Genomic DNA, 21,424 nt, shown 5'->3' on the forward strand with positions numbered 1-21,424 from the left:
CTCCTTGTCACATTCCAACGGAGCAGTACTGTGAATCACAATTTGCATCACATACAGCTGATGAAAGTGGCCATAAAGCCGTACGGTCTGATGACAGGCAAGTACACAAAGTCTTAGGTTTTTATCGCAAGCACTTACAATAGTTTATGACAATGTATTTCCTATCAACTTAATATAGTGTGATCAGTCGACCTATTTCTCTAATAGTCAAGAGGTCCCTCAACTACCACGTCCTTCATTCTTCTTCAATGTATACATGTACACACTTTTCCATTATTTTTATCTCGATAAAATTTGATCCTCATGGCCTAGCTCATTCAACGTGGTTATAGTGCGCCCTCTGGCGACAACATTCCGTAAACACATTCCATGCGGCACTATTATGCCAATTTAGCCATTATGGGCACTACTCCAAGACAGCCTAAGCTTGCCAACGCCCTTCTGCGTTTTGTCACACACATTTTGTGAGTTGTTAAGCTTTCACTTTTAGCGACACCGGCGCACTATTATGCATTGGCCAGGCATTAGTCGTCTTGTCTCAGGAATGCGCATTTTCCGGACAGATTTGCTCTGAACTCTGAGAAGAACACACGTCTTCTGATACTTGCTATTTTGCCTGCATCAAACACGTCCTATTGCTACCTCTTTACACTCGTGAATACCGTACTGCCGGTCGTGAAACCATCTTCGGTATTCACTGTCACTACGAGTCTTGTGGTGTTGGATAGTTGGCATCAGGAGTGGCACAGATCGTGGAAGGCTGCGTGTTTAGCCATCTCAGGCACGTACCTCCTTTCAGTCTTGAGATCCTGGTTGCCACTAGGTCCTCAAGACTCACTTTGCTGCCACACTTGACTGTCGTTAATTACCCTAATAATGACACTTAATTTATCTGTACAAACCTGTACCTTAACTAAACTAGTTTTGTATAGACACAAATATTTTTTAAACTCTGTTATGATAAAATTCCTGTATACAATTCGGTTGCTCACTGAATCTTCCTTTTCAGTAGCACTGTTTCCTAAATAATTTTCATCTTATGTCCCACTCGGTTCCCTAGAGGCACGCCTAGTGATACGTTCCCTAGGTTAGCTTGAGCGTGTGCTACGGGGGGGGGGTGTACAAGGTCGGATCCAGACCGTTCTTTTCCTTTTTTTTTGAGAGGGAGCAAATCAAGTAAGCAGCGTTCCCGATGCACTTTTGCGTTCATTTAAAGCAAACGAGTGTTTCACCACTCACTTGCAAGTGTCAGCAGTGAAATATAACTAAAATCACTAAATAAGGGAAAACGCAATTGACAAAGAGATCAACTTCGGATTTAGGTTAGGTCTTCACTCCATTGGAAATACGTGGAGACGCACAGACAATAGACCTAGCCGAGGCTCTGGAGGCTTTTTTCGAACACGGCCGCGAAGTTTCTCGAGACATATATACAGCTTCCAGCGAAAGTTTTTGACCCTCCGTGAAAAGTGACAAACTTCAAAATTCTGTCAAGCATAATACGCACAATAGATCGGACGTAGCTGATGGCGGAATCAAATGACCATAAAATAATTACATATTGAAATTAAAGGGTTTCAAACTGGCCCAAGCAAAGAGAGTTGGGTGTCCTAACATAAAATTAATTATTAGTGCTCGTAACTTTAAATGAATTATTGGTAAACAATCGACATTAATGATCACGAAATGAAAGCCAACTTCTCACGAAATAATGTAATAAATGATATCATAAATACATTTACCACATACAGACGTATCACAGCAGCACATGCGAGCTGTTTGTAACTTTTACATAGTGGAAGTCTATGAAAGGAAAATGATTTGTCATCTGACAGCCTTCAACTTTTCAAACCAGATCAAAAGAATGGACGTTGGCAATGTCCAAGCCAAAAGCTCAACCGGTTTTAAATGGGCGTTAAAGACGAGCAAAGCATTTAGTCCAGTTCAGGAATACCTTTTGAGTCACAAGGTCTTAAAAATTGTCTATTTCCCGAGATTCTGTTGATTAACAACTTCACTTCAGTTTTTCAAATAACCATGCTATGGTATATGTTTTTCTCGCGACTGGTTGTGAACAATCTCTGTATAAGGAGAATGATTTTTCGCTTAGCGCGTGAGGTGGTGAATCATTTTGCAATCGGAGGATTTGGGACTGTTGGGGCTATCTATTTAACACCTGCCACTTGACAGGCTTTCGACCAATAGGAATTGCTAAAATATCTCATTTATATATGAATTATATTTAAATATATGAAATACGGATTACAAAAATAGTGATTTTACGTTGAGGTAAACTACATTCTTTCTCCTAGGAATTCATCACTGTAGAGAACACCTCTCCACAAAATACATCATGCACCATATCAGGCAGTGGCCTTCTTTCGGCCTCAGTTGGAGTAGCCTCCACCTCAAGCCGTGATAGGTACTTGTCTCCTGCAAGATAATTAAGCCCAAAAATGTGGACCCATTATCAGCAATGTGTATTTGCATCAACTTTACACTGACTTTAATTTCGGAAAGAACGGCACAAAAAGAATCATAATCAGAATAATAATAATAATAATTTAAAAAAACAACACCACACCACATTAAAGGTAAGAGCCACCACCCCGTCCCGTCTGCCCAGTTGATCACTAGAGTTGTCCAGAATAGTCAGAGATCTTCACAAAGCCACTTTAGCTGTGACTTTAGTAAGGAATAAAGCCTGAAAGTTGGCCCCTGATGGCGCACTTTCTGAACCTTCAGAGAGGAAAAATAAAGTGCAAATATTTTAGAATTGTAATATTTTTTCGTTCAGTTTCTTTTTAAAGAATCCACTTGGAAAAGGGGCTTTGGAAAATATTTGCTAATATATCAATTTGAAGAAGGAGAAATATCCTGCTAAAAACTGACCCATCACTTCCAAAAATATAAATACATGAAGAACAGTGCAATGCGGCAAACTCCTACGCAAATTAATATTTACGGTTTGAAATTTTATGGAAGTCTGTGCGTAAAAGCCGAACTAAAAACAGATCAAAGTATTTTACGCACTTTTATAATTCATACAGTAATAAACATAAAGCAATATTCTACTTTACGAAAGATCCTAACATTTTATCTAACCTTTGCTGACAACAACTGCGTAATGTCAACTCAACGGAATCTGGAACCCATCGACTGCAGATAGGTCAATCTTTGCAAGGTTGTACAATTTCGTTTTCATATGGAATTCGATATATGCCGTCGCCCGTCGGATTTTGCTTTTGTTGTGTCCCAATTCTGCCATTTACCAGTTCCAAACATGCCATTTTCCGTCGTGCGTCGCCCGTCGTGCGTCGGCCGTCGTGCGTCGCCCATCAAATTGGTTGCATGGGATCTTCTAAGGATCTTTTCCCAATAAGGCAAGTACAAATCCCACCTGCAGTACTAGTCCCATAATTAATGCTAATAATACTAGACTACCCCTGCCCCTTGACAAGAAAATGTCGCCTTTCTGAGAATTCAACCAAGTGTTTTTTGTGAAAAACATTTTCAGCGAAAATGTTCAGGCCAACTTAATCACAGTCTCATTCTAATTTGCATACTGTAAAAACGTGCCGACTTGTTTTTATCAAATTTTAGAAAGAAATCTGCCAACCGATACAGATATTCCATTTTGTCCTCTCGATTTCACCTTGAAATACAGAAATACTAGACAGTGCTGTGGATAACAAATTGTTTATGAAATGTATTGTTAGGGGGCAATTACCACTTGGTTTAAGTTTCAGAAAATGTGACGTGTTGGTTTTTGTGGGCGTGTATGCCATGGTGGATAGACCAATGAGAAAAGGTTGTCCAGCGCATCAGCATTATTTATGATGCTAACAAGTAACGTTACTGTTTAAAGGACTTCCGTGAGCCTACCTGCAACTAATTTGGAGTATACAGCAGATTTAGTCATAGTTATACATAGTTATAATGTTGAATCAGTTCGTCTCTTATGGAAACGTACAAATACTTCGAAGGATTTCCTTGTACTAAAAGGCAGAAAAAGTTTTTCATTATCACTCGTTTGAGGCGCTTAAATATTTTTGTGCCGCTTGCAGACACATTTCCGATATAGGCCGATGGCATGTCCTTTTTTGAATGAGATGAAAGCGGGACGTTCAGCTTAACTTGGACATATTTCCCAAAAGACACTTGTATTTTTGAATACCCAGGTAGCAATTTATGAATAGAAATAAAAAACTACTAAGACAAGGCAAATTGTTTTTCCAGACAGAATCTTTTATTGCATGTTATTCGTTAATTCCCAACTTTGTTTAAATTGTAGCTACAATCAATTTCTTATTTACCAACCTCAAAATTCACGTTTGTGTCTGAGTTAATTTGTTTTCAAATTTAGTTTTACTATTTTTGCAGAAAACTCGTGTCTAAGAAAAAAAATCATGCTCAGCTACACTTTAACAACTTCCAGTTAGTAGTTTCACGCGGATTATCACTGGTTAGCTGCCTTCCTTGAAGACAACAGTGATGAATAGATAGTTTTATATTTCATACGAATGTCAGTGCGCCACCTCGATATGGTGAAAGCTGCGTAGTTACAATGCGTGCGTGTGCTACATCAGCAATGAGCAAACACTGCATAATTCATGATTCCCAGTGACGCTAGATAACGCAGGAACCAAATTTAAAACAGTGACGAAAGTATAAATTATCATAAGAGTCCCTCCTCAGGTTGAGACCCGACCTCCAGACATAACTCAGAAAAAAAGGAAAGATACTGAATCTGCCAAAGGATACACACGTAATGCTGTACATGTACAGTGTGCACTTCAGATCCAGATGTTTAATGCTTCTCTTCTTGTTCATGCATACAGCTTGATGCACAGACACAGGGACAGGCACAGATTGACTAAAATAAAATTAAAATAAAACATAAATCATGAGTATGGTACATCCGACGTCTAGGTGATAATAATACATGTATGTGTGCCCACTTTGAACACGTAAATATACATGCACCCAATGTTTACTCCGACCTCAATTATAACTTGCACTGAGGTGTATCTAAGTGACACTAATACATGTATTTAAGTTCCCCTAAAAGAGTGTGATGCCAAATATTTAAGTTAGGCAATACGAAACCCCATAATTTTGACTATAGCTCCAATATGTAGGCCCCCCAATCTACGTATCTGTATTATTTACCATTTACAATAAAGTATTCCACCGATGTAACAGCGTGGCCTAAATGAGTGAGTGTCAGCTTATACAAGACTATAAATAACCCAGTAATTCCTTAATCAAATTCTTAAATTTAATATGAAAATCCTGAGAATAATGAGCTCTAACCGTTTAATAAACTTCGGCAGGATGGGCGAATCAAAATCTGTCAGATGCAAAACGTGACGGAGCCACCTTGCTTTCAGTGCTGTTTTTATGGTGCTGTTATGGGTTCTAAGGCTTAACAAAATAAGGACACTCCACAACGACTGCGATGTCTGCCATGTCTATATTGTGCATGTCTTCCACATCACATTTGAACAGAGGAGGGCGCTATAACTCTTTCCTACACATCTCCCTCCTTTTTTTTGAACAATTAACAAACTTGGTAAAGCTTACCTTTAACAACTTGCACAAAAGAGAACCAAAAATCATCTTTCTTTCTTCGTAAACTTGACTATCTAAAAAAAGAAATAGAACTTTGGAAAAGAAAGAATCTTTAGTCTCCAGACACCTGTAATGATAATAAAGTTAAGTGAACTGCTTTTACTTGGATTGAAACCAAAGGCTTCCACATTTTGATGTAAATTTTAAAATGCCTGATTTGACTTCACTGTTATTATGATGCACCTAAGTGTAAGTTTGTATGAGAATGAGAGGTATGGAAATTAAACCAGGTTAAACATTAAAATTGTCCTCTGAAAAACTGAATCACAATGGAAGTGTCCTTTTGTGTGCAATCACTCCTTGTTCGGTGAAAATCTGCATGACAGAATTTAGAGTTCATTGTCACGTTCAAACTACAAAATCCTTGAATCTAGATGGTGGTTTGATGTTGGATCGAGTTCGCGTGGACTTCAAAGAGATCTGTTGGCTGCTTGGTGGATTTGTCTTGGGTCGGTCTGGATCTGTGGTCGTTTTCACTGGCTTGGCTGGTTCAGATAGGACTGTTGGTTTATCTGATGGTGGGGTTGAGGTAGAGACTGAGTCTGGCTGGACTGGGGTTGTCGCTGAAGAACTTTTCTCCGACTGTTGAGTTGATGCCCGCAAGTGCTTTCTGTTACGTCTAAGCACTTGTCCACTGTCTAGCTCGATGAGATAGGAACGGGAACCGTCACTGGCAACACATTTTCCAGATTGCCATGATGTGGTCTTGCTGGTTGGCTGAATTCTGACTGGTTGTCCAATCTGCAGTTCCGGTAGTGGCTTTGCAGATTTATCATATTGGTGTTTGGCCTTCTGCTTTCGAAGTTGGATATTGTCTGGCACACCTTGGACGATGTTTGGTTTCAGATATGCTTCAGGTGTTGGCAACAGTGTTCTCGCCCGTTTAGACATCAATTTCTGCACTGGACTGCTGCCACTGGAATCAGGTGTGTTACGCCAATCTAGAATTGCAAGATGAAGATCTTCTTTAGCTTTGGTCACTTTCTTGATGATGTTCTTGGCAATCTTCACTGCTGACTCTGCTTTGCCATTACTCTGACTGTGGTAGGGAGAAGACGTAACATGCTCAAACTCCCATTCTCTGCTGAATTCCTCATAATCCACAGCAATGAACTGAGGCCCGTTGTCAGTAATTACCTTGCTGGGTATACCGAATCGTGAGAAATGCTTCTTGGTGCACTCGACTATGGTTTCTGATCTGGTGTCATCAAGCTTGTCTAACTCCCAGTAATCGCTGTAGTGGTCAACTGTAATCAGGTAATCAGCATGCCTGTAGTGGAAGAGATCTTGACTGACTACGCTCCATGCCCGATTGGGAATTTCATATGACATCATCGGCTCTTTCTGTTGCTTGTTCATGAACTCATTACAAGGCTGGCACTGGTTGACCCTGTCTTTGATCTGACTTGCCATCCCTGGCCAGTATAGCGCTTCTCTGGCTCTTCGTAAGCACGCTTCTACACCCAGATGGCTTGAATGGATCCTGGTAAGCATCATGCTGTGCATAGACTTGGGTACAATGACCCTCATCCCTTTGTAGAGAACACCATCCTGAACGGTGATTTCTTCTCTGAAACCAAAGTACTCACGAATGCATATGGGTACTTCATTTCTCTGCTCTAGCCATCCGTCCAGAACTACATTCTTCAACACTTGAAGAACTGAATCAGACTGTGTGGCCTCCTTGATTTGCAGCTGTGTGCTATCTTTCATGCATAAATAGCTGGATTGGTTGATGACTTCAATCTCTGACTGGAGTTGCTCTTCCTGTCTCAGGTGGAACATCTGATATTCTGACAAGCAACTCTTATCTGTGCTCTTCAGGGAAGCCCGGCTAAGCATATCAGCGATATACATCTGGCTTCCTGGCAGGTACTGCACATTCAAGTTGTACTTCTGTAATCTCAGAAGCATGCGTTGGAGCCTCTTGGGAGCTTTATGTATTGGCTTTGTGAAGATTGGCACCAACGGCTTATGGTCGGTGTTCACTTTGACCAGCTCTCTGCCATGCAAATACTGGTCAAATCTCTCACACAAGAAGACTATGGCTAGGTACTCTTTCTCTATCTGTGCATAATTCTGCTCTGCAGAGGTGAGGGACTGGGTGGCAAATGCAACTGGTTGCCCATTCTGAAGAAGAGTTGTTCCAAGCCCTTTCTCTGATGCGTCACACTGTATTGTGACTTCTTCCTTCAAGTCGTAGTACCTGAGTATGGGAGCACTGGCAATCATGTCCTTTATCTGCTGAAAGGACTCTTCCTGTTGTGACTGCCATGTGAAGATTGTACTCTGCTCTGTCAACTTTCTGAGTGGCTCGCTTACATCGGCAAGCCTTGGCAAGTACCGTGATAGGTAGTTGACACATCCTAACAGACGCTGGACTGCTTTCTTGGAGTCTGGTCGCTGCAAGTTTTTTATTGCTTCTACCTTCCTCGGGTCTGGGCGGACTCCTTTTGAGGTCAAAACTTGACCCATGTATGTCACCTCATCCAGTCGTAGTCTAATCTTCTTTCGGTTGAGTTTCAGGTTTGCTTGACGAACACGGTGCAGCAGTGTCCTCAAATTTCTGTCATGTTCTGCTACATCACAGCCGTACACTAGAATATCATCAGCGATGACTGCTGTGCCAGTCAGCCCCTGCAATATCTCTATCTGTCGTCGCTGGTATTCTTCTGGTGCTGATGCTATTCCAAACGGCATTCTCAGATAACGGTATCTGCCGAATGGGGTCCAGAAAGTTGTCAGGAAGGAGCTCTCTTCATCAAGTTTGACTTGATGAAATCCTTCCTTTGCATCTAGGACTGTAAAGACCTTTGCATTAGCGAGAGAGGGCAATATCTCGTCAAGTGTTGGCATCGGGTATTTAGGACGTTTGATAGCTTTATTTAGCTCTCGTGGATCTAAGCAAACGCGCATTTTGCCCGGTTTCTCAACAACCACTAGGCTACTGATCCATGCTGTAGGCTCGGAAACTTTTGCTATGATGCCTCGTTTCTCTAGCTCACGTATCTTGTCATACAGCTTATCTTTCATGGCAACCGGAACACGACGTGGTGCATTCTGCACCGGTCGCACAGCAGGATCAATGTCGATGTGGTACTCCCCTGCTAGGCATCCTAACCCTTCAAATACATCACTAAACTCAGACACAATGTCAACCTCTGTCAAGGGCACTGTGTCATGCTGCATGCTATTGACTGCACTGTCAACATGTACGCTTATGAGGCCCATCTTTGTACATGTCTGTTGTGATAGTAGGGGAGGCCGACTGGAATCAACTATCTTGAAGTTAAGATTCCTCTGGACACCTTTATAGTGACATGTCAGGTCACATTCTCCTTTGACATTGATGACACTGTCATCGTACAATTTCAATCTGGCTGATGACTTTTTCATGTGAGGCTTTTTTGTCTGCTTGACGTCACACAGGGTGTCAAATGACATCACGTTGCAAGTTGCCCCTGTGTCAATCTGGCACTGAATGCTTATCTCGCCAGGCTCTGAACTGAATGTCAGCGGAACCGTAAGCACTTTGTGGCCGCTGCTGATAGCCCCAAGTAGTTGCACACCAAATATAGACTCGTCTGTATCACTTTCTGATGATACTTCTTGCATTACGTGCAATCTTTTCTGTGTTTCTCTCCATCTGCATACTGACTGGAAGTGGTTCATTTTTCCACACTTTCCACATTTCTTTCCATAGGCAGGACATTTCTTCTTGTCCCACTCATGTGAAGATCCACAGTACTTACAAGATTTCAGTGTCTTGGGCTTCTTGGGGTCTTTAGGCTTTGATTTGTTGGCGCTCTTTGCTTTTGTGCTCTCTCGTTTCTTTACGGCATGCATGGTTTCTGTTTGTGGCACATCAATCTGCTTGAGCTGTTCTTGTGTCAGCTCACTGATTCTGAGGGCTTCAATCGCTCTCTTCAGATCACATTCTTTTTCTCTGAAGAGCCTCGCTCTTGCTGCTTTATCTCTAGTTCCAAGAACAAGCCGGTCTCGGATCATCTCTGTTTCTGCAAAAATTTCTCCTAAAAAGTGAACTTCGTATATGGAATTCTTTCCCTCAAAACTTTCTCTGAAAAAGTTCCAGTTATTGGCAAGATCGCTCCCTTTACAGTCCATGGCCTCCGGCGGTGGAATTTGATAAGCCGCCATCATGCAAAGTCGTTTGTGTCGTTATTCAATATTCGTGTGTCGAGAATGCATGCACCTACGTAGCAATGCTCATGTACTATCGCACTTACACTGTAATTTAAGTGTTGTTGACTTACCCCCGAAAAAACCTCTCTTGTTCTCGGTTGAAGGCTGGCTACTCCAACACTAGGTTAAGGTCAATCAAGTCTCTGATATTTTCTCAATATATCAGTTCACTTCTGACACCATGTTATGGGTTCTAAGGCTTAACAAAATAAGGACACTCCACAACGACTGCGATGTCTGCCATGTCTATATTGTGCCTGTCTTCCACATCACATTTGAACAGAGGAGGGCGCTATAACTCTTTCCTAGACACCCGCTTATAGCGCCCTCAATAGGTTAGAAATCAAAAATGAGTTTGGCCGCTACAGATACCAAAGGCTGACAATTTACAGTTTCAGTAATTTATTACACATAAATAAACATATAACCGGAGGAGGAGCCAAATTGTCCAAAAGAACTTACATAGTTCGCTAACCAGGCCCGAGCAGAGTTGAGTCGAAGTTGTCCACCGATACACATTACAAAAATGACTAAGGAAAAATGAACAGAACCTCTCACAACCAACGCCCAGTCTCAAATCCACGCCGGGTTGAAACCACAGAAAAGTTGTATAGTAAAGCAATGAGGGCTCCAACAAAAAAGGTTCCAGTTGTATAAATATAAAGAATGACTAATCTTATTTGTGTGGTCCCAGCCAGGGGCCCTTCTGGCCGAAACCAGGCAATGGTATGCGAAACATTTAAATTGAAAGCTGCTGAGGCCAGTACAAAATAACTTTGTTACAATATTAATGAGCTTCACAAAAGTGTAAATTAATGTACTTTCATTGTTTATCAACTGACGACATTTCAGTCGAACTATCGCTTTCCACTATTTACAAAACTTAGTGCCTAGTTTTCATTAATTAAAACTAGATATTTCATACAGTTGTTGGGTAAAAATAAACGATTTAAGTTTAAATGCACAACTAATTGACCTCAAATATAGTAGAAACATGCTTAAAACCGGTTAAGTAACTGTTTCGATAAACAGAAGGAATTTTCTGTTTCGAAATTTAACAGCTTTCTACCCACATTTCAATCACACATCCGTTGCAGTGAGTGGCCTCCGTTCGTCTTCTGTCGAGTTAGCTTCCGCTTCCAGCCGTGATCTGGGTACTCGTCTCCTGCAACGTCAAAAAGTCCCGGAGGTGAACCCACTGATAACAATGTATTTGCAGGAGGTTTGCACTAACTTCTGTTTGTAAAAGAAACGCTGCGGAGACTCAACCCGAGCGATAGAGTTGATTTGCACACTGTGGAATTACACATTGCTCTAGGTGACTTGAAATTTGACTTGACAAACTTATATCATGTCTCATTTTTTACAAATGAGAATTTTAACAGATCCATTATTATGAAAACTTGGCAAGATAATTATGTCTGGTGAAACCCTAGTTCTTTGGAGTATTAAGTACACTTCAGGCATTATAAAGCAAGACTCAAATATGGAAACACAAAAAGCCCAACTGATATCCAAAATACCTTGCATCTGCTGTTTAGTACAAAACAGTCCTGTGACGTCACCTAGTGACTGAGTACTAACCCTTTGCCACACCGATACTCCCAGACTACAAACAGACAAATGAAGATCATAACCACGAGACAACAACCAGCGACAATCGTCGACGAAATGGCAAATCCGTAGCAATCCGTCAGATATCCCCCTAACAACGGCCCAATCAGGAGTCTGTCAAGAATTATATGAATTCGACGCACAGAGCACATTTAAACAACATATAAATATAAAATACAACAGATAAGCAGCCATAAACATCGTCAAAAAGTAGGAAAGCGGCTTTAATAATAATCAGGAGCGACTGATTATTTTCCTTGTTGATGCCACTTTATACGTGGCATCGTCATCATACACCTGTCATTCATAACAATTACCAACAATACTATTATTACCATTTACATCAGAATTGCTTTCAGCACCTCATCACTCTTATGTGTACCATCTTCATTACCACCAGCATCACTTCGTCAAAAAAGAGGAGTAGTAAGCAACAGCGGTATATCAACAACTGACTCTATGGTAAATGTGGCAGGGGATCTCTCTTTACGTTTCAATCTCAAGCAACAACTCACCCAACTGAAAACCCACCGCTCCAAAGGCCAGATATAATGGAACTCAGTCCAAGGTTGTTTGGGATACCATACCACCTGTAGACAGTACACAACATTCCAACTGTAATCTTTCATACTAAACACGAGAGAGGACCCGCTCCCCCTTCCTTGTCCCTGTTATTTGGACTTACATGTTTGTTTGCCATGCCCCACTGTACACCATATCTATGAGGACATCGCTCTGGTTCTCGTACTAGAGGTACTCGTTTTCCTGTACTGCGTAATTAACAATAAGTGCACTGATTTGCTCATGTTGTGAGAGATTTGAGGTAATGGGGTTGTTTTTGCTTTACCTCATTTTGTAAGTTGAAACTGTCTTATTTTTCGTCCTTTCTGATCCAATTTGCGGAATTTATCCAGGAATAGATCAAACCGTTTGGTAGCACCCAATTTTTCAGAGGACGGATGCAAAGTATGCTGTAAACACCTTATTAAACGAAAAGGCTTTTGTCGTGCGTAAGTTTGTACGCACGTGTGAAAGCGTGGAGCCACCTCGAGCAGAAGCACCCCCTCATCGGCTGAAAAGAGCAATATTGGTCGGGAGTGTTTTGTCACTAGTGATGCTATACCAGGCACGAGATCGGCGAGAGGGGTACCTTCCAACAAGTCCAATCCCTATACACACTCCAGCCTATTGTCACTTAACACATCCCCCTAGATGTCTGAAAAGAATTCCTGAGATACCAGTATAACAATGACCAACACAAAGGCGGCCCTGTCCCATAGTTTGCTTCATATAAGCAATGCGGCCCTAAGATGTGCATTTCAGAGTCGTTCGTGAACCAGAAAAGTTCAGTGCCGACCAAAGAAGCTTCCATTGCGAAGCAATTTGCGCCCTTTCCCCCTCTAGTTCGAGGCCCATAGCACCTTTCATCTCCCAGCGGCCGCTGTATTTGACCCCTTTGTCTTTTGCAGCCTTTAACGAATAATGGAAAGGGACTCTTTGTACTCACTCCGCAGAGTCAAACATATCAACAAATGTCGGCATGCTTATCAAAGCAATCACAGCAGCCCCGAAGAGAAGGCTTAGGATAGCTACTAACTTGGTCCTGTAGAGGGAAGAAACGACAATGTTGTGGCGCAGGCAGAAACTCTATCAAAACTAAGGGAAAGGAGTTACCACTTAGAGTTTTGTTGTAATAAACCTTGTTCACAGGGGAGACATTTTTATCTTAATCCTACAACCTGTCACGTTTAAACTATTAAGGGGGGGGGGTAAAGCCCGATTATTTTGGGTTCCAAACCTCATTTATTAATATTTTAAAATTGTGGTTGAAGACATTTAAATATAATGTAGCACAATTTTAAGGATTTGTACAGAATAACACGGTTATGTATGGAATGGGGCGTTTCGAGACTATTCTGGGTTCATTTTTTTCCATAAATGTTGCGTAAAACATTGCTATAATTGTAGCACAAATTTAAATTATTCTAAATAAAAACTGACATGGTTTTGCATTGAACTCTAATTCATCAGAGAAGAGGCTTAAAGTGCCGGTCTATTTCTGTTCGACTCACGAAGGTATTTTCAGCAGAGGTGACGGGCCCACAAGTAAAAAGAAGACTGCAGTGCCAAATGCCCCCATGACCATCATAATCCTCGTGGCTTTCTGTGCAACCAAATGAATAAACTTACCAAATCAGCGAGCAAGAGAGTCTTTTCTTCTCAGACACAATAAATGACATTGGGTAGTATGAATAAAAACTAGCAAATACAAGGCAAGTCGACTAAACGGCAAAAGCAATTGCTAAGAAATGGACTAAGAATTACATGTTTCTGTTGCTGTTTAGCATGTTGTTTGAGACAGGCTTGTATAGCTAAGACTTTGCTCGCAGCAACAAGAACTTTCATATTTTAGGTACATGACACTTGTAGGCTAAAGGTCGATTGGAAAACAACTTTGTGACATGTATATAGATGTCTACGCATGTAGAAAGTTTGGATTAAATTTTGTATTTTATAAATGGTATTCCAGTATTGCTCTTAAACTCCTCAATCAATTGTAATCTGCGGATTTCGAGATTTCTAAGACACCTTTTCCCAATTTGTAAAGATAGACGTTTTTACATCCCACCATGATTTGTCTTCCAGACACACCTACATGCACCCTTAAATCGTTTTTAATTTAATGCCCATCTTCGCCATTTTGAATGGAAAAATAACATCTGAGATCTTTGGACGTCTGACCCCAAAGGTCACGCTGTGTTTCACCAATGATAAGTCATGCCTCGCGGCAATAACTTACCGTAGCGTCAGCAACAGCTCCCCAAATTACGGAGACCACCGCGTACACAAGACCGAAACCCAGAAAGATCAAGCTGATTTGAATCACCGTGAAATCAAGCTATGAAGGGGGGGGTGTAGAAAGGATGCAAGGTGTCTGGTCAGCATGATGCCATCGGAAGTTTGGTTATTTCTCAAAAATATATTATGCATATATATGCATAATTATATGCAAAATGATTAAGAAAATGTAATAGATTCAGGCAAAGCCAACCCTACAGCGCTTAAGTCTTAAATGTGCACAGTTGAGTAAGTAATTTGGAATTGTATTCAAAGATTCGCTCTTCTTCAAATGGCTCTAACTTTTTGTGTTACCATGGGAACATACCTCTTTCAGATGAATCGACAGGGTAGGATCAAAGGACGAAAATGCAGCTGCGGCCATAACAATGGTTGTCAAGGCAACCCATACGGCAGGTATGCTCAAAACCCCGATCAAGGAACCAGGTTCTTCGTTCTTCGTTCCTGTTCAGGTGGTTAAAATCAAAACATCATTCTTTAACACAAGATCACAAAAACAATAGTCCCGGATTTGGGTTCCCATCATTCTTCCATGTCACATGAACAAAAAACTGAAACCCAAACGCGAAGACGGAATTTATTTTCTTCTCAGCAACTTCTCTGCATGCAGCGGACATCACTCAGGAAGAATGTTGATGTTCTTTCCTGACTGTTACGTTACAAACCAAATAATTTATTGTCAAGCCTGTTCAACCATTTGTCCTATCGCTCCATACGCTACAGACAAACCCATAGCTGATGTACGATGCACGATTATAACCACATCTTTACCTTCAGGTCCACCTGAGACTTTGGCTCAGATTCGTACAAAGAAATGCTAGTAGAGTGTGAAGAAAAAAAGGTTGATACAAGTGACCGTACGTCACCGATTGCAAAAAGGTTTTGGAAATAGAAAGATCACCATTATCAAAATGATTTGAAGAGAAACTAATTCCACATTGATCAATGAGTCTTACCCTGCTCTGGCAGCAAGAAGAAATTGATAAAATCGACAACCAGAACAACTCCTCCGAGAACAAAGAACGGGAGCTCGAAGCCTCCAGCCTGTCAGAAACAAACATCATAGATAAAGAAGGGGAAACCGTACGAAAAAAGTCCTTGACCTTCTTTCTCTGAAACCATTCAGATGAATGAGAGGTTTTTATAAATTACTGGATAAGTGTTAAGGTTTTTTTCCCCTTTCCAATGGTGAACTTACGTCATAGAGTAGGCCACCAATAGCTGGTCCTATTGCAAATGACAGACCTCCCATCATCTCGATCAAGCTCTGTGAAAATTCGAAGTACGTGTATGTATATTGATAATCTGGTCCTGATCCAACATTGACGTAACACTGACCTGACACCAATCTTACACAATCTAATTATACAGTGATCTCACACCTGAGTAGCCATGATCTGACGCCAAAATTACGTCACACAGCTTATAACTGCTTTTCAACACTAACGTGAAAGCGATCACTCAGCTGTCTGCTGACACAGATTTAACACCGATCTAATACTATGAGACAGATGTAAAATGATCACACAACAGCCTTCTTACAACTGAATTCAACACGCGCCACACTAATCTCACAATGAATCTTGCGCTTATTCGACACCCATCGTACACTTTAAAGTCACAGGTCTGACAAACGTGCAGCATTTCCCTACCACAGTTGTGCCGACATTCTCGGGGAACGCGTAAGCCACGCATGCTGCTGACGCCGTCAAACTAGCTGAATTTCCTAGCCCTTCCAAAAGTCGAATGGCCAAACTAAAACCCGTAAATGTTGCTTTCGTTGGCATGGTAGCAATAAACCTGAATAAAAAAGCGAAATAATAGAATTTCTTATATTGCGTGTGTATCCACTCTGCCCGGGTGCTTAAGGCGCATTGTTTTTATCCCTGCACAACGAGCTCACAACTGACCATTCCTGAAATCATCTCAGCTCTCTGGGGAGTATACTAGAAGATGCAGCCCGATCAGGTGCACACGGATAACATAACCAAATCTGCCCTCACAGGCACCCATTCACTCCTTGGTGGAGAGAGGCAAATGGCGTAGCGACTTATCCAACAGCAAAACAAGCTGCCACCAGCTGGATTCGAACCTTCGACCCTATGATCAGAAGCTACAAACCTAACCACTAGTCTACTCGACTACATGCCACCATGCCCTACATAGTTTTTGCTTGAAATCAAATAAAAATACCATTTATTTTTCCCCTCTTTTCCAATTCAAACGTGAACTCTTGATGGCTATGTGAAAAAGACGTTTAGTTGATTGGATACTTTGCTTTTAAAGAAATAAGAAAACACTCAATGAGGCCTTTGATTAATTTCCTTTAACTGACACAGATTGACTGTATACAAAGTATTATCAAATATTAATGTTAACTTTTACATTTTGCATAAAACGATTCTGTAAAACATTAACAGATATGATTGCTTACCCAAACAAGATGTTGCAACCGCCAGTAACGAATGCTCCCGCCAAAAAGACAAACCGAGCGCCAACGATAGGAATCTGAAAAGTAGAAATATAACGTAGAAACGTAAGCGTTACAATACAGAGAATACCAAAGAATTCTGAAATAAAAATTGGGAAAAAAGGGCTTATGAAATGTTTAGGCCTAAGGTTTGAGAGAAATCGGCTTTGAATACACACAGGAAATTGCAGTAGATAATTTCACTGAGGATACTACGGAAGCGTGTATAAGACACGACTAAAGGAAACTTTGTGCCTGCTATTTCGCCCGGGCGGATTAGTATTTCGCCCGGGAGTAGTAGTTTGCCCGGGCGTCCAGACACCTTTCGAAAGTGAAATAAAACCTACAATTTTGCCCCATATCGGTGATCCAATACCCGCTGAGAGGGAGAATGTGCTAAACACGAGACCAATAGTGGCTTCCGAAACCCCTCTTCCTTTTGCCTGTAGTTAAAAGAAAAGAATCAAGATTACAAATATGTAGAGAGTTTTTGCCAGAAATATTTTAATTAATCCCCCAAACACGGCGTAGAACGACACACTCTAAAATGCCATATCATTTCGATTGAAAGGAAACAAAGTCACTTATGACCTAGGAAAAGTGTTCCAGGTGACTATTGAACTTTCGTACGTAACCTGCAGGTTTGTCTGCAAATTGGCCAGGGGGATGATACGGCAAACAGGGCAAACAGACACATATTTGAAAGCCAATCAGTATTCACGCATAGGGAAGCGTGGCACTGTGTTGCGGTAGAGTCTTTTTCAACTGCCGCAGTTTTCCCATACTGTGTTGGGTGCACATTATAGTTGGCCTTCAGAAAACAAAAAAAAATTAAACAAAACAAATCACAAAGTTCAATGACCTAGTACTCGATGCCTGAATTGTAATAAAGTCCTTTGGAACAAAATTGTCCTTATAATTAATGCTAAGAAAGAAAAATGCATTGACAGCACTCACAGCAGATAAGACGGTTCTCAAACAGGGGTGAACTTTCCGAATTTTGGCTTGATCATTATCAAATATCTCAGTGTGTCTTCATGCATGTCGGTCTCGCATCACGGAATCGTCAAAGGTTTACGCAAATATGGCACAGTAATAGTACAAGGAAGGCAGTTGTACGGTATAGCTGCTTGCTGTTTTGTACACATTGGACGTTACTATCCCTTTAAACTGAGGACTGTTAGGGTAAATGGGAATCGGTTCGACAGTATTCTTCAGTCTATTTTGTTAAATTCAATATATGCGGTTAATTTGCTTTGCATGTGGTAAAGTGCGTGGGCCTACTTCTTCAAAACTCTGCGGGAAAGTTAAACTTCTGCCAAAATAGTACAGTCTTTTTAAAAAGGTGAACAAGCCTGGTTGTTCAGTATGAAGAGAGGTAGGATTAGATGGGAGGTGATGACATTTGGCTGTATTTATTTTGTACTTGAGTAATAAACAAAAATGGTCTCAGCAACTGAGCAGCAACTGAGGCCAGTGCCTCCGACAATGGGCCAGCAGTATGTGAGTGATTGACAGTGGTTAAAAAAATCGGCATGGCCATTTTCTCCTTGAAGGCCCTACAGCGTCCAAGTGGGATGAAAAGAATTGCCAAAATAGTTTAAATTGGAAAATGTAGGAAAATCTCAGGGTAAATCTGACAGCAAATTTCGTCACATTATTGTTAATGACGTCCCATCTATGCTAGAGTCCTCTGGCCAAGTTTATATTCGCTTAAATAGTCCATTAAACTTTCTTGGGTGTTTATCATTGTTTCAAAACCTAACATTTTCTCCTTTTAAACTTCTGTTGTAAGGTCTGTTATGTTTTGGATTAAAAAGTTAATATTTGCAAGATTATGCGTAATTGGCAGGCTTCTCAGACCAACCTATGTCTCCTAATAGTAGTTTCTGTAAATCATAGGCCTACTCACTTAAAAAAAAAAAGATTTTTCTTCACTGGAGCCTTAAAAAGCAAACCCCACGACGTCGACGGAATTAAAGGCCTGTTTTATGGACACTGAACGTATTTAGATTCAAGACAAAAGCTTGGTTCTTACGTTGATTGGGTAGAAGACAGATATGATAGAGAAGGCCATATAATTCGCCAGATTCGCCAGCACTGCGCTGGCAAAAGTGGCCTTCTGGTAGTAGGTGAATTTGGCTTCCTTAGGAGGCGTGTCTAATTCACTCGTTTCAGTGGCGTTTGTCTGGTGACCAAGATCAATCCTGTTGGCGGAGGGTGTAGTCAGGTCCGCATTGGTTGGCGTCTGCTGGCCCGAATTAGAATATTCCCGTGATAGGGCGGGGTTACGTTTATCCTTGTGGTCTTCCATAACCCAGCCTACTCTTGATCTGAAAGTACAAAGGCATTTAAATTTGAAAACGCAACCCCACAAAATCAACCAGGTCCCCTCCATCATTGCTTCAGAACTGAAGAATTTGATCAAATTGTTAGGTTTGATCAAAGATGTTGAAAGTTAATCGCAAATAAATTAGTGCAAGACTGCTAAACTAGCTTGTGCCACTGTAGTGAATACTAAATACATGCAATAGCTGTAAATGCAATACCTTTTCAACATATTGGGGCGTACCATCGCTATGGTGACCATAGCACATGCAGGATCTAACCATGATTTCATCTTATTGTTTTGTATCTGTTGAAATAGGTCTTGAAACTCAAGCAGTTTATGTAGGACCTACGTCAGATATTTCTGTATAGTTCTGAACAAGGGTTGTTGTTTGCGGTTGGCTCAGGATTTCCTGTTCTGCCGTCTTATCCAGAGGGCGTAGTATACATGAGTGGAAATCCTGGAGGACACGTCCGCATGAATTTGGGGGACACAATGTCGAACTAGTGTCCCCTCCAAAGCAAAACAACATTTTAAAGGAAATGATGGATCAAGGATGTTCCCTTTGGATTTTATAGCACCTTTTATCACGTAACATGATAAAGGCATTATGCTCAGCGAACACAGTCAGCTTCCCTCACTCAACGGCCCCTTGACCTGGTCCTTGAGATACCCCTTCTGTTTTAGGCTATGCAAATGAGTGCACGCAGATGCAAATATGGCAAATTGTTTCGGCCAATAAAGGTTAAGCTGGCGAGTGAAAGGATCGTGACATAACTCAAATTAGATAAATAAAGGGAAAGGGGCCAATGAAGAGGAGGGGTGAGATTTTCTTGGCGGGAATTTCTTGGAGCTCGTTCTGTCACAGTCACTCGGATGAGGCGGAAGTGTTTTTAGAACGACGTTTACGGTACATTTGAAGAAATATCGTTTTTGGAATACATTTTGCTAACCATTTTCACTTGCCATGTACCGTGCACGAGTTACTCGGCAGCATGCCGTTCATGTTGCTGACAAAGGCGGCCCCTCCGCCTCATCCGGAATGTCTCCACCGCCCGCCGGTGGAGAACCAGCCGTCTCGACAGCAAATCTTATCTCCGGAATTGGGGTTGGCTATGGAAAACCGGCACCGCAGCCGCCGTTGTCGAGGGGACCGAAGGAGTTATTCCTCCACAGGTGGTGATTTTGATGTCGGCAGGGTCAAGCGCGTTGAGGGCGAGCCCTGCCATCTACACGCCGGCGTCGCTCGGCGCCACTCCCATAGGCCCATCTACCGAGTCTGCTGCACCATCGACCACCCTAACAACTGTGAGTATAACTCCAGGGTGTCTGTGCCAGCTGGAAGTGCTCTTCCGGGACTGCCAAATAACTTGCCAGCTTCCCCCCTCTGCATTTGCTGTGAGCTCCACTGTACCAAGCGCTTGGGCCGCCAGCGGGGCATCGACGGCTTCGGAGCATCATATCGGCATCGCGCCATTCCCTGGCCAGCTGTAGTCAAGGATTTTCCCTTATGGGTTTTTATAAATGGAATACTATAATAAACACGGTGAACACAAAAAGCGTAAATTGATGTCCCCCCCGACCGAGGAGGGATTTCCGTCCATGGACGTACATGTAAAATGTAAAACGAGATCTTGCTGTTGTAAGCCACTGTATGCTAACACGTCGCGTGCGTACACGCCCGACCATGCAACATGAGACAACTAAAACAGGCGGCCAAACCGCATCCGCACACAGTCACTAGATCAGTGCAAGCGGAAAAATCACCAAGGTCATAAAATGCATATTTGCAGCGCATTGCTATTCTGTGTAAAACCTACTAGGCCTATGTGTTAGGCACAACAGCAATCAAACTGTACATGTATGCATACTCGTGCTGTGTACGGTAGTGCCCACCACTTACCTTTTGCTGAAGGGTCTTCTGAAATTTGGAGATTAAGTCTGCTGTCGCAAACTTTCGTGACCTTAGTTCACGAGCGCGCATCTACGCACTGGGACTTTCCATGGCATGAAACTGTACGCTTATTGCATGTATTATAACTTTACGGGCACTATATATGTGTATACACAATACCAGACTGCCCACTGCCCAGCGGTCGCTCACGCCCCAGCGCACTTGAAAAGCTACAATATCGGTAACGTTGGGGAGGTGTTTCGGGCGGGTCTGAAGGCGCATTCAATATTCAATATTGAATATATCAATATTCCCGTGTATAGTCGTGCTTCCAATTCAAATATTGAACATTTGACTTTTGCTACCATGCATTGCTTTGTGATGCCAAGATCGCTCGACTTTCACCTGAAGTACGAACCGA

The 21,424-nt window shown here is 41.7% G+C and overlaps 1 protein-coding gene across 1 annotated transcript; it reads right to left on the bottom strand.

Annotated features, from left to right (window-relative positions):
• Window positions 1-10,222: 10,222 nt before the first annotated feature.
• On the bottom strand, window positions 10,223-21,186 carry LOC147799790 (MFS-type transporter SLC18B1-like). The gene is made up of 14 exons (XM_087133584.1): window positions 21,013-21,186; window positions 18,819-19,113; window positions 17,128-17,223; window positions 16,745-16,818; window positions 15,963-16,110; window positions 15,509-15,577; window positions 15,267-15,354; window positions 14,618-14,754; window positions 14,252-14,350; window positions 13,524-13,615; window positions 12,959-13,054; window positions 11,967-12,041; window positions 11,422-11,565; window positions 10,223-11,002 (listed from the first exon to the last, which is right to left on the bottom strand). The coding sequence occupies exons 2-14, from the start codon at window positions 19,092-19,094 to the stop codon at window positions 10,918-10,920; spliced, it is 1,479 nt and encodes a 492-aa protein (XP_086989710.1). The 5' UTR covers window positions 19,095-19,113; window positions 21,013-21,186; the 3' UTR covers window positions 10,223-10,917.
• Between the last annotated feature and the right edge of the window lie 238 nt (window positions 21,187-21,424).

Source organism: Acanthaster planci, linkage group LG02 (genome assembly GCF_054643075.1).
Source record: "Acanthaster planci isolate LZ-2023a linkage group LG02, COTS_SCS, whole genome shotgun sequence".
Lineage (NCBI taxonomy): Eukaryota > Metazoa > Echinodermata > Asteroidea > Valvatida > Acanthasteridae > Acanthaster > Acanthaster planci.

Coding starts and splice junctions, on each gene's coding strand:
- LOC147799790 (XM_087133584.1), bottom strand. CDS start 19,094: ATGGAAGACCACAAGGATAAACGTAACCCCGCCCTATCACGGGAATAT. Junction 17,224..18,818: donor CTGTCTTCTACCCAATCAAC/GTAAGAACCAAG, acceptor TTTTAACTACAG/GCAAAAGGAAGAGGGGTTTC. Junction 16,819..17,127: donor CACCGATATGGGGCAAAATT/GTAGGTTTTATT, acceptor TCTACTTTTCAG/ATTCCTATCGTTGGCGCTCG.